Source organism: Micromys minutus (assembly GCF_963924665.1).
Source record: "Micromys minutus genome assembly, chromosome: 11".
In the NCBI taxonomy this organism is placed as follows: Eukaryota; Metazoa; Chordata; class Mammalia; order Rodentia; family Muridae; genus Micromys; species Micromys minutus.
Genome location: NC_137980.1, coordinates 41092138 through 41105911, shown reverse-complemented (window position 1 = coordinate 41105911; position 13774 = coordinate 41092138). Strand labels below are relative to the sequence as shown.

The 13774-nt window shown below is 45.2% G+C and overlaps 1 protein-coding gene across 1 annotated transcript; it reads left to right on the top strand.

Moving 5' to 3' along the window:
* Positions 1–10184: 10184 nt before the first annotated feature.
* LOC308427495 (EKC/KEOPS complex subunit Tp53rkb) lies at positions 10185–12611 on the top strand. Its single transcript, XM_080925612.1, has 2 exons — positions 10185–10447; positions 11836–12611. The coding sequence occupies exons 1-2, from the start codon at positions 10198–10200 to the stop codon at positions 12312–12314; spliced, it is 729 nt and encodes a 242-aa protein (XP_080781738.1). The 5' UTR covers positions 10185–10197; the 3' UTR covers positions 12315–12611.
* Positions 12612–13774: the final 1163 nt, after the last annotated feature.

Genomic DNA, 13774 nt, shown 5'->3' with positions numbered 1-13774 from the left:
TGTTCATCTGCAAGTGTAATCTTGGGCCTGGGTCCCAAGCCTCCCTTTCCAGAGCTTCTCTTGTGTCTTGGTCCTACACTTACCTCACTCCAAGAAACTTGGACTGACAAGTGGTTGTGTGAGTGAATAGATAAGATATATAGATGAATGGGCAGATTGATACAGACGTGGATGGATGGATGAATGAATGGATGAATGGATGGATGGATGGATGGATGGATGGATGGATAGATCAATGGATGGACTAACAGACGGACAGATGGATGGCTACATAGAGAACATATCTATCTTGCCTTGGAGAAAATCTCCAAATTCTCATTTACACTCCTGAGTGGGACTCTTTGCTTAAAACCGTGTTCTGAGCCTTGGAAGACACAGAGCTGCACTTGAGATTTGCCTTAAGTGCACATTTTCAAAAGCACTGTTCCAGGGACTGAAGAAATGGCTCAGCAGTTAAGAGCACTTCTTGGTTCTTACAGAGGACCTGGGTTCTGTTCCCAGCACCCACAACCATTCGTAACTCTAGTTCTAGGAGCCCCGATGCCCTTTTCTGACTTCTTCAGGACATGGTGTACAGTCACAACTATAGGCAAAACTAAACGAATAAAATAAATACATCTAAGAAAAGGTGTCTTTAAAATTCTGTTTCACAGTGTGGGGAGAACAGCTGAGCAAGGATGCGGAGACAGACACGGGGGGGGGGGGGAGGGTGGCAGGCTAACATGGTGGCCGGAGAATAAGGAGAGTGTGTGTGCTGGGGAGAGAGCAGACGGTGCTGGAAACAGGAATTTACCCACACACCAGACCTTCAGGACTGGTGCCTTGCCACGAGGAGACATTACTTAGGAAAGCAGGGTCCTGAGAGATCCTAGGAGCAACTCCACTACTGATCAGCTGCAAGAGGGAAAAAAACCAAACTGAAAGGTGCTGGATTCTGTGGAAGCAGAGATAGACTCCTCAGCATCCACCTGACTTTCCAGAATGCCAGAGACCTCCGTGCAGGTGCTGTGACAGCAGCTTGTGTTTCAGTGACAGGAACTGTGGCTGCAGTGTGGCTGCAAGACAGAAGAAGATCCTGGGGAAGGTGTATTTTAATTTCAAGAAAACCATTTCTAGAGTAACTACACATCTATCCCTGCATGGGCAGTGTGTTAGTCATTTTTGTGGCTGTGACCAAATTACTGAGCAGAACTAAAGGGAAGATTTATTTTGGCACATAGTTTCAGGGATATAGTTCACTAAGTTGGGCATAGCAGTGGAACAGCATGGTGGGAATGGGCCAGTCCGATGTGGTAGAAGCTCCTCAGATCCTTGAGGATCAGGAAGCAGAGCTTGGCCATTCTACATGGACTTCCATTAGACAGGCCACAGTCCTAGGTGTGGCACATCCTCTAAGAATAGCGCCACCAACTGGAGACTAACTGTTATAACAATGAGCTGGTGGAGGACATTTTGTTTCCAAACCATAAAACATACTAGTATTGACCAAGCGTAGTTGTCATGTATCTGAAATTCTTACTTAATTCAGGACAGATATATAAGGGAAAGGGGGGAGTGGAGGCTGGAGAGATGGCTCGATAGTTAAAGAGTGTGTATTGCTCTTCCAGAAGACCTAAGTTCAGTTCCTCACGCCCTTGACAGGCATCTCACAGCCAACCCAGTTTCCAGGAAGATCTGGCCTCTGGCCTCCACAGACATTTTAACAGATATGTACATACCCACACACAGACATGCATGCATAAAGGAAACTGGAAATAACTGCAATAAATTAAAACAAAAAGGGGAAAGAATAAAAACATGCTTTGTATTAATATTTTTTTCATTGCTGTGAGAAAGCCAGGTGAGGTTTATTTGGAGGGTGCGCTCCATCGCATGGAGCTGGCGCGGGAGCTGGCCGGTCCCAGTTCCACAGTCAGGACGAAGCAGAGACAAACGCTGGTACTCAGCTTCTTTTCTTCAACACGGGGTCTCCAGTCCCAGCTGACTTCAATCTTCCTGTGCAGTGAACCTGAACTCTTTTTTAAAACGAACTTTTCAGGGACTTTGTGATTCAGAAAAGATATACTTTTGTTATTTTAAAGTATGTATTATGTGTCGGTGTGGGCCCTGTGGAGATTAGAGGTATCCAGAGGTATCCAATCCTCTGGTTACAAGCCGCTGTGAGCGGCACAATGTGGGCGCTAGGAACTCGGGACCGCTGAAAGAACAGTATGTGCTCTCAACCACTGAGCGCTCTCTCCAGCCCCAAGCCTGAACTTTAAAGTATTTTAAATTACATTTATTAATCTACTTGGGGAGGCGACACTTAGGGACAACTTGCATCTGTCATTTCTCCTCCTTCCATCATCTGAGACTCACGGATGGAATTTGGGTGATCAGGCTTGGTGCTTAGCCATCTCACCTAGTCCTGATTTGAACTTCCGATAACTTCTTTTCCATGACCACGGATGCCTTTTATTCCTTAAGAAGTTACCAGGGTGCTTAGCCTGCCCTGGCACAGAACAGGTATGGTTATTAGGGTGTTGTTCTAATCGCTTTTCTCACCCAGAGGACCGAAGAGAGAGTTGCCACCAAGCAAATAGCATTGGCCCGAGCTTCTCTCGGCCGCCGGGATTTGTAGTTCCGTAACCACGCCGAGCACTACGAGTCCCAGGGGCCCGTGCGCGCAACAGGGGCGTGGCTACACTGCCTAAAATCCTCCCTCTTCCCAGGAGCAGGAGCCAGCAAACTGCGTTAGTTTTCTCCTGTACCTGTCTCCATTCAGGATTCCTGACGTCTATGGAGTGTTCATTGTGCGCCAAACACCGTTCCTCAAGACCAGTAGCTGAGAAGGCGTCGTCCTTAACGTTTTAGACCATCAAACCGAGGCCCAAGGTCAAGAGCCCTACTAAGTCACTGGCTTGAAAGAGTTTTGGGTCACAAGGTGTTCAGTCCCCAGGTATCATGATTTACTTCAGAGAACAGCTTTGCTTTACTGTGGGGAGAACTGAGAGAAACACCTTAATTAACCAAGCGCGTCTTAAACTTAGAGCCACCAAAAATGGCTCAAACTGTCACCCTGTGTCTCTTGGCACAATGCAAAGGACAGAAGGCTGCCTAGGTAGTGTTCTTGCCAAAAACAAAAACAAAAAACAAAACAAAACAAAACAAAACAAAACTTGCCAAAAACAAAAACAAAAAACAAAACAAAACAAAACAAAACAAAAAAAAAAAAAAAAAAAAAAAAAAAAAACCAAACCAGTATTTCAGCTGTTACCAAAAAAGTTACCAAAAAAGAACCTGGCAGGAGCAACAAAGTATAGGGAGAATTTGGGGGAATTCTCAGTAACCACCTTTCTCACCTGTCAAACCAAAAGAGTTGAATGGTGTCATTGAAGCCTAAATTTAGAAGAATTTGACAGCCTTATAGGGTCAAATCCAGTGGAGAAAAAGGGGGGAGGGGAGAGGGAGGCAGGGAGAGGGAGAAACAGAGAGGGACAGAGAGAGAGACAGAGATACAGAGAGAGACAGAGACACAGAAAGAGACAGAGGCAGAGAGAGGGATGGGGGATTTAGGTTGCTAAAGCTGTTGGTTCAATGTGCAGAAACAATAGCATAGACTTATTTTAACAGGGAGAGTCCAATGGGGAGATGGTTCCGTGGGTAAAGCAAAGCTGCTCCAGCATGAGGACCTGAGTCCAGACCCCACACCACATAAAGCACAGTCACAGAGGAGACGATCTCTGGGGCTCACTGACTAGCCAATTTACCCAGTTCTAGGTTCAGTGAGAAAGCCTATCCCAAAAAAGAAAGCCAACAGGTGCTGGAGAGATGGCTTAGTGGTTAAGAGCACTTGATATTCTTCCAGAGGTTCAGGGTTTGATTCCTAGCACCCGTACATTGGCTCCCAATGGTCCATACCTCCAGCTCCAGTACCAAGGAATTTGCCGCTGTTTTCTGACCTTCACTGGCACCAGGCACACATGAGATGCACAATTATACATTTTCCACTTCTGGTAATGGTGATTCTCCTTCTTCCTCGGACCCCTTGCCCAAGAATCCTATAGAATTGCCTCTGTCTTTCTGCCCAACCATTGGCAACGTTCTTTAGCAATCGAAGCCAAGTGGGGGCAGGGATCTTAATGTCTTACGTTCTTACATACAGAATTCTGGTGCGATTTTGGGAACCCATAATGCAATCATTAAATCAAATCCACAACAAGGGACAGCATGGGATCTGGACAGCTTCCACTTGCTAAGTATGTGTTCATGTATATAAATACATGTGTGTGTTCTGTGTACATGTGTTTCTTTACATGGGTATTTGTGTGTCTTGGTTCTTGTATTTTGTGTTTGTGTGTATTTCTGTGTGTTTTTGGGAGGATGTTTGTGTTTATGAGTATATAAAAGTTTTGTATGTTTGTATGTGTTAGTGTGGGTGATGAATGTGCTGTGTGCTTTTCTGTGTATTTGTGTTGTTTATGAGTGTGTGTTTTGACTTTGTATATTCTATGTTTTCTATGTGTTGTGTGTTTGTGAATATCTTTGTGGTGCCTTTGTATATTTGTGTATGTTTTCCTGTATCTATTTTTGTGTCTGTGATTGTATGAATGTTTTTTGTTTGTGTTTCTGTATATGATTGTGTATATGTGTGCTTTTTGTTAGTGTGTTATTGCATTCCTGTGTTGATGTTTATGTATTTCTATGTGTGCTTGTTCTTTGTGTTGACTTGTGTTTCCATGTGTGTGTAGTTTTATATTTTATGCTTGTTTGTAGTTTTGTATATTGTGTTTATGCATGTGTGTGTTGTTTGTAGGTTTTGTGACTGTCTTGTGTGGTTCTGTGTGATCGTGTATGTTTTTTGATTCTATGTGCTGGGGCCAGGCTGGCAGTCCTTCTTACTTCCTAGTTCTTTCTTGAGGTAGCAGAGCTGGAAGATGGTCAGCAGAGGCATGGTCTTGTGAGATATTTAGGGTTGCTGTTGAATAATAAAACATTTACTTATCCTAAGTCTAAGTCACTTTGCTGCCATAGCTGACCTTTCTGAGTTCTCTGAGGCCAGAAGCTACAGTCTCTGGCATTTAGCAACTCATCCTAAAACAAGGGAATTAAGTAAAATAGTCTTTGTTCTATCTTTGAAGGAACTGTGAGGCCCTAACTTCCAGCCTGCTTGTCGAAGTCACAAAAAGAGGGACTCTTTGAAAAGCAATTTTAATCTTTATTTCTAAGTTATCTCTTTAAAAAGTTCTCTATGAAAGCTCTCTAAGAAAGTTCTTCTAAAAGGTTCTTCTCTCTAAAAAAAAAAAAAAAAAGTCTTCAGTTTTCTAAGAAAAAGAGGATCCTGTCTCTCTTTGTCCTCAGCACTCTACATCTTTCAGAATACATGTTCACATGGTAAAAAGTTCATCACAAGTTTACACATAGATTCAAGCCATAAATTTAATAAGAAGTTTACAGCAAGAGAGTGTTTACATGCATATCCATTAAGAGTAATGATCTGGCTAAACATCCATCATCTGTTACTAGTTCTACAGGTTCATTGAAAGTTAAAAACCATCATTTTTGTGACTAAGGTTGTTGCAATATCCTCTTCAACCCAAATAAACTCATTCAATGAAAACACAACTCAATAATTAGGAAAACAAGCTGCAAGTCTGTATTGGGCAGATTTACCACTACACTCTCTAGTCCCCTCCCAGGCGATCCCTTATAACTTGCCATTAGCCGTCCTCCTGTTCCTGTTCCTTCCTTTCCTTCCCCCTCTGACTCCTCCTCTTCTATTTTACTCTCCTTTTTTCCACCTCCTCTCCCTGTCTAATCATATATTGACTTAACATAAATCTACATAAGGTATTAGTAAGTTTTGTATGGATAAACCCAGTCAATATTTTATCTCCTGTTCTTGCACTTATAGTAACTCTTTAGTTCCCTTTTTATGACCTTTGGTTAATTGTTTTACAACCTCTTGGAAGGTGCTCTAAGTTGCAGATGCCTTCTTGCTATCTCAGAAGTAATTAACTCATGACACTTGAAGACTGGCAGAGTTCTCATTGCAGTTTTGACATCAGGAAGGACTTAATAGCAGTCCTATGATAAAAGAGCTTAATAATTACTAATATAATTTTAGGATTTCTTATAGAGGGGCTGGAGAGATGGCTCAGTGGTTAAGAGCACTGACTGCTCTTCCAGAGGTCCTGAGTTTAATTCCCAGCAACCACATGGTGGCTCACAACCATCTGTAATGGGATCCGATGCGCTCTTCTGGTGTGTCTGAAGACAGCGACAGTGTACTCACATGTACAAAGTAAACAAATCTTTTTTTAATAAAGGAATTCTTATAGAATCATCATTAATAATTAAGAAATCATCTATTTTTCTATAGAGCATCACTACAATGTGCATTTTCATTGTTCTTTAGAGATCTGCTCAAAAGGGTGGGCTAATACCTTATGAGTGTTATATAAATTTAATAATAACAAGAAAAGCGTATTAACAACAAGAATATTTCCTAAAATTTAATCTTTTTGGCCTTTCCTAGGGAAGCACATCTGTCATTAACTTTGACAGTCGATGACAGAACCATCTCAGGAAGATCACCTGCTAGTTTTTAGCATCTCTCTGATGGCTCCCGACATTTATGTGGTTTTGTGTGTATTTGTATGAATTTATATATCCATATATAATTTTGTGTGTCTTGTTTATGTGCATTTTTTTTCCTTTTTGAGACAGGGTTTGTGGTTGTACTTGTTTTTGTTTTCTTTGTTAGTTTTAATTTTTGTTTTTTGGGTTTTTGGGGGGATTTTTTGTTTTTGTTTTTGTTTTTTTGAGACAGGGTTTCTCTGTGTAACCCTGATTGTCCTGAAACTTGCTTTGTAGACCAGGCTGGCCTCAAACTCACAGAAACCCTCCTGCCTCTGCCTCTCAAGTGCTGGGATTAAAGGTGTGCACTACCACTGCTCAGCCTGAGTGTTTTGCCTGAATGTGCAGAACCCATTGGATTTCATAAAAATGGAGTTGCAGACAATTGCGAGCTGCCATGTAGATACTGGAAATCAAATCCCAGTCCTCTGGAGGATTAGGTAATGCTCTTAATCACTAAGCCATCTCCCCAACCACTGATTTTATGGATTTTTATTCGGGTGCTGTGAGTGTATTCAATATTTATACATTTGTATGTGTTTTGTGTATCTGTGTGTGTACCTATGGTTGATTTTTGTGCGTTTGTTCATATTTAAGTTTGTTTTGTGTATCTTTGGGAGTTTGTATGTGAGAGACTGTTCATGTGTGTATATGACTGTTTTGTGTGTTGTTTCTATGTTGGTATTTGGGTTTGCTTGTGTGTTTGTGTATATTTATTTGTGTTTGTGTATTTGCATTTGTTTATGTTTTTGTATATATTTCTGTTTGTATGTATGCAAATATTTAGGTACATTTGTTTCTCTGTACTTGTTTGTAATAGTCAACTTCTGTCACAAAGTTGCTGCATAACAAACAGGCACCACAAAAAGAGGCCCACAGAATCTGCCACCCAGAATCTACAAGCCAGCTCAGTTTGATGGTTCAGGCTTTTAATTCCAGGAGACAAAGGCAGGCAGATTTCTATGAGTTTGAAGTCAGCCTAATCTACATAGCAAGTTCCATGTCAGCCAGGGCTACATAGAAACCTTGTCTCAAACAAACAAACAAAAAGAAGAAGAGCAGCAGAAGGAGGAGACTAGGATGACAGGAAGAAGAAAGAGAAGGGGAGGGAGAAAGAGAAAGAGACGAAGGAGGAGAAGAGGAAGGAAAGGGAGAAGGAGAAAGAGAAGGAGGAGAAAAGGAGAGGAAACAAAGAATTTCTCTTTCTTGAGAGAGCTTACCAGCACATCAGAATTGAGTCTCACGCCCCGCCCCATGCCTGGGATGTGTGTGCATCTATGAACCAACAATGTGAAGCAGACAAACAGGACCTGAATCACACCAAGGAGGAATGTTTCCTTCGTCCATCTGCTCTTGAATTCAGTGATTAACTCAGCCTGAATCTATTGAGTTTCTCTCGTATGCTAGAAAGGCTGCCAGGCACTAAACCAAAAAAAGTCAAGGAACGAGGAAAGGGTCCCCAGAGCCTCCATAAACAAACACAGCACTTTCAGTGCCTGACTTCTCCCTAAGGAAGCTCACTCCACACTTCTGATCTCCAGACTTGTGAGAAGTGAACATCTAAACCACTTGTAAGTTCAGGAGCTTGGTGGGACCACCACAGGATGTGCCCAATGATGCAGGAGAGTCATCCCCTGCTGGGGCATACAGACAGCAAGTGCCAGCTCCTGAGAAGGTGACCCCTGTGGGGGAGAGAGCTGGCAAAGAGGAATGACTTGAGAAGCGTCTGGATATAAATTCAGACGTCCTTCCATGAGCCTCCACGTAGCTGTGTGTAACATAATTCTCCTGGTTTTTTAGTATGTCGTTTGCTGCTGCTGCAGTTTTGAATAATACAAAATGCCCACCCTGTGCATCACTGGCCCAGTAGTACTACTAGGCCCTTGGCTCAGCTCTCTCATTACACTGAATTCAGTACTCAAACATTCTGTCCCTGCTCTGCAGAGAATAGGAGGTAGCAGTCTGGTGAGAGAAGGGTCTATAAGAGGTGCAGGAGTTCCCTGCAGGGCCATGTAAGCTGATGAAGGTTTAGATCTATATCCTTAGCACAATTAATAGGGAGTCATTGAAAGGTATGAAGCAGGTTTAAAGAGTTAAACCCAGCTTTATTTAGCAAGCCTGGCTCTGGTCAGCGCCTTTTCGCAGTATATTTCTAAGGCAAATTCAGTTGAGTTTGGTCACCATAGAGATGGCTGTGTGGACACAAACAATTATGATAATGAAGCTACAAACTTGAGCATTGGGGATATAAACGGAATGGGTTCTGGGTGCGCTTTGCCAGAAAACACATTCTGTCTACACGAAGGGTCTGATGTATGAAAGGGGACCTGTCACGAATATGAACAAAACCCAGGGACCACAGAGCCAGGATGCTGGTGCCATAGCAACCTGGGACCAAAGGGCTTCTCTTCTGTATTTTCATCAGGGCTCCAGGAATGGGAAGGGCAGGGTTGCAGCTCTGAAGGGAAAGGCTTTCCCTATGGAAGTGTTACAGATCTGCTCTGGCCACTGCCTGGGAAGTTTCCCCCAATGCTGCGCTCCAGCAAGGGGAGGTTTCTTAAGCAAAGTTCTGCTTAGGTAAACGTGTTACTGCTCTACTCTGAGAGGTATCCTGGCTATCAGAAGCCAAGAAATACCACAAAGTCACACTGCACAACAAACTTCACACAAGAGATTTATTGGGAGGGGGATAACCCAGAAGGGTGGCTGCCTCTGCTTGAGCCAGTAGCAGCAGGGAACTGAGCAGAAGGCAGGGTTTATAAAGAGTTTCTTGGGAATTGGGGAGCTTTTCAGTAAAAGATTTGCAGAGTAAGGATTGCTGGGATTTCAGCTCCTGGGCTTGGGTCAGCTCAGGACTTCTGTGGCAAACTCGGTGATTAGTGGGATTCTGTTTGTTGGCCCTGGGTTTAGACTTGAGGTCTAATTAGGGTCAGGGTGTTTTTTTCTTCGGCCCATTTGCCCTACATGTGAAGAGGGCCTCTGTCCACCGGCATCTTGAAATCAGCCTCTAATTTCATTCTGATAAGCCCCAAACCCAGCAGAACCAGACAGCATCATTCTGAAGATTAGTAAACCGGAACTCAGAGGGATAGTGCTGGCTGCTGGCATGCTGGTGCCATTGGGTGGCGTCATCAGGTAGAAAGCTTTGCCTAGTCTGTCCTTCTCTCTAGGATTACACAGTATGTTTCCGTCGTTTGATGCATGAGGATCAAAACTAAACCTGAGATACATAGTGAGATCCTGTCTTTAAAAAGTAAAGGATTCTTCTATGCTAGTAGAAATGAGAAGAGTATCCCCAACAGAAAGGACCCCAAACTCAGCTTCACCTACGAGCTTCCTAAGAAAGCCAAGGAGAAACGCTTTTGACTAAAAGTTGCTGAACACTCACGGAGATAGACGAAGAACTTGGGGAAGGGCCAAGTCGCCTCAGCCTAGAGACTGTTGAGAGCGGAAGAGTTGGGAGGCGGAACCACTCTTTCAGGGTGAACTGTGTTGGGGGCTGTGTTCATAGAGAAAGAGGCCGGAGAATTTCCGAAGAGACCGGAAGCGGCGCGGTCGGGGTCTGAACGAGCTGGAGCCATGGCGGGCGAGTCTTCGGAGGCGGAGGCGCTGGCCGCGGCGCGGGAACGGAGCCGCCTCTTCCTGAGTAGCCTGGAGCTGGTGCAGCAGGGCGCCGAGGCTCGAGTCTTCCGTGGCCGCTTCCAGGGCCGCGCAGCCGTGGTGAAGCACCGCTTCCCTAAGGGTTACCGGCACCCGGAGCTTGAGGCGCGGCTCGGCCGGCGGCGGACGGTGCAGGAGGCGCGCGCGCTGCTCCGCTGCCGCCGTGCGGGTGAGGAGGACCGGACGGGGCTCCGGGAAACCGGTGGGGACCGGACGGACAGGATAGACGGGGCTCCGGGAGACGGATCGGACCGGACAGACGAGGCTCCGAGTTCTAGGTGTGGGATCAGATGGCAAGGCTTAAAGACTCAGAGCGACATTCAGGACGCCATTCCGCTTGATTCGTGGGGCTCCGCAGCTGTCTAGCGCCCGGACCCCCCACCTCCCCAGTTTCTCATTTCTGCCGTTTCCACTTACCATCCTGCTCTCTCCATTTGGTAGTTTTAAGCAGCAGGTGTCCTGACAGGCGGGTGTCTGGAGCCAGGCTCTCGAGATTTAGATTCTCCCTGCACTGCTTCTCGCGTATCAATTCAACGAGTCGTTTAGCCCGTGTTACCTTGTATGTAATGGGAATCTCAGGGATGTTGTGGTCATTAAAGAAGGCTTGTGCATCGCATGTCCGTATGCTGACATAGTTCAATAAATGTATGATTGCATTAGTTGTATTTTTTTCTTTAAAGAAAAAATCCACATCCCCACCAAACAACAGCGTTACTCCAGAGAAAATGGGACACAAAGAGGGCAAGTGCCCAAGGTTCCACAGCTACCAGGCAGCTATCTTAGGCCTAGAAGCACCAATCCTTTGCCTTTTTCTCTCTAGTGGTTTTTAGGTGCCTACTATCAGGTCATTGATAGATGCCAGGAGACTGGGAAAAGTCAGTAGTGAACAGGCCTGTACTTTTCTGCCCTAGAGGGACAATGGAGTTATAAAGTAGTGTTCATCTAGTCTCCTTTCCCTTCTGAGTTTTCTCAGACAGGGCGGTGCTACCTTGATGCCATTGACAGGTCTCCAGTTTCTAGGCAAGTGTCCTGAACCTGGGTGACCTTCAGGAGAGACTCCCAGAGTTAATTGGAGGTATTGTTACCATTTACAGTTGTGGAGACTGAGGCATAGAGTAGCTAAGGGAACCTTGAGCTTTCACAGCTAATAAGGAGGAGCTGGGATTTGAACCTGCATGTTCCAGAAGCAAGATGAGCCTGGAAGCTAACACTTGTAAGATGAGACCCTGCTTAGCCTCCTGCTGTGACCTTGTCCCATAGAAACTGCTCAGACTGCAGGAATCTTTCCTTCTGGCTTGCTTTGTTTGTTTTTAGGGAGTAGCAATAAATTGCAGTCCTAAGGAGACTTGAGAAAGGAGAAACAAGCCTTGTTACTTCTAGACATACCTGGGCTGGTCTCAGGCCATGGTCCTGCAGGGCTTTAACAGGGCAAGTTTCCAGGCGAATTGTATCTTTTCCCAGTTTCCCTAAACCCTGTTCCAAAGTAGACTGTCTACCTGTGCAGGTGGAGCCCACCTTCATGAAGGAGCACTTGCTAACCACGTGTGTCCATTGCAGGGATAGCTGCCCCCGTCGTCTTCTTTGTGGACTATGCTTCTAACTGCTTATATATGGAAGAAATCGAAGACTCGGTGACCGTTCGAGATTTTATTCAATCCACTATGGAGAAGGAAAAAGACCCCCAAAGCCTCTTGGACTTGGCCAGGAGGATCGGGCAGGTTCTGGCCAGAATGCATGACGAAGACCTCATTCACGGGGACCTCACCACCTCCAACATGCTCCTGAAACGGCCCCTGGAGCAGCTACAAATTGTGCTCATTGACTTTGGGCTGAGTTTTGTTTCAGGACTGCCAGAAGATAAAGGTGTCGACCTCTATGTCCTGGAGAAGGCCTTCCTCAGCACGCACCCCCACACCGAGACTGTGTTTGAAGCCTTTCTGAAGAGTTACGGTGCCTCATCCAAGAAGTCTAGTCCAGTGCTGAAGAAGTTAGATGAGGTGCGCCTGAGAGGGCGAAAGCGGTCCATGATCGGGTAGCGGCGCTGTGGTGACTAGCTCACTGTGAAGGATGATGTAGCCCAGGCTGGACCTCAGCAAAGCATGGTCATTAAGTGCTCTGTGATCATGCCGAGCCACCGCCATCCATGGCTCACTGTTCTCAGGGGCTTCATGTATTTTTATTATGAGATTTATTCTAGGCAGAACTGGGTGGGTAGCCCAGGCTAGCCTTGAATTTATGGCAACATCCTACCTCTGCTTGCTGGGAGGAGGTTATAAGGCACCATACCTGACTTTGCACTGATTCTGTAAGAAACAAAACAAACTAAGACTATATTTTTATATCTTCTCATTTATGTTGTGTGTGTGCAAATGTATACATGGAGGTCAGAAAATGTATACATGGAGTCAGATCTCAGGTTCTGCATTGTAGAGTCTACCCTATGGATTCCAGGGATTAAGTTGGGGTGATCAGGCTTGGCTGTAAAGTCCTTTACCCAGTGAGCCGTCTCGCTGGATCACAAAACTTTTTTACATTAATGGGCAGAATGGAGATGAGGCGTGGGGTGGCAGTGGTGACAATTGGGCTGCAGTGGTGCTAGTGTACATGTCCTGTCGTTTGCAGAGCAGAATGGGTTGTTAATGTCTGAACCGCCTCTGTCACTCTGCCTGTCCTAGAAACTCACTCTGTAAGATCAGGCTGGTCTCAGACTCAGAGATCTGTCTGCTTCTGCCTCCTGAGTGCTGAGATTAAACGTGTGCCACCACTGCTTAGCTAAGACCTTTTTAATACTTATTTTTACATGTGTATATGCAGGTGCCTTAACAGGGTACCAGGACCTCTGTAGCCCAAGTTACAATCAAATGTGAGCTGTCCCGTGTGGGTACAGAGAAGAACTCTGGTCCTGTGAAGAAGCATTATATGCTACCCCCCCCCATTTATGTTATGTGTGTGGGGGCTCTATCTGCATGTATACCTACACACCAGGAGAGGGGATCAGATCCCATTACAGATGGTTGTGAGCCACCATGTGGTTGCTGGGAATTGAACTCAGGAATTTTGGAAGAGCAGTCAGTGCTCTTAACCACTGAGCCATCTCTCCAGCCTGTCTAAACATATTAGCCAATAATGATATCCCTACATTCCTCAGTGGAAAATTAAGGTATTACAGAGTTGTTTTCAAAAATGTAGCTTGTAGGTGTGTTTCCCCAGGATACCATGAAGTGGGAAAACCAGCCCAGGGGCATCTTCATGGACGAAGGTCTGTCAAGAGTTCGGGAGGTGGAATGGAGGATGGTCTATGGAGAGTGGGAGAGGCGGGTGACACCCTGATCCTCAGGAATCTGAGATGCAGGAAACAGTCTTGCCTTCAGGCCCTTCTCAGGCTTAAAGGGGATTTTTAAAAGCCAGGACAGGTGCTTTCAGGAAGGTTTGTAGAGAGCAGGAGGCAGTTCTGCATGGGAGTGTTGGCACTGGGGATCAGGCCAGTGAAGCTTCC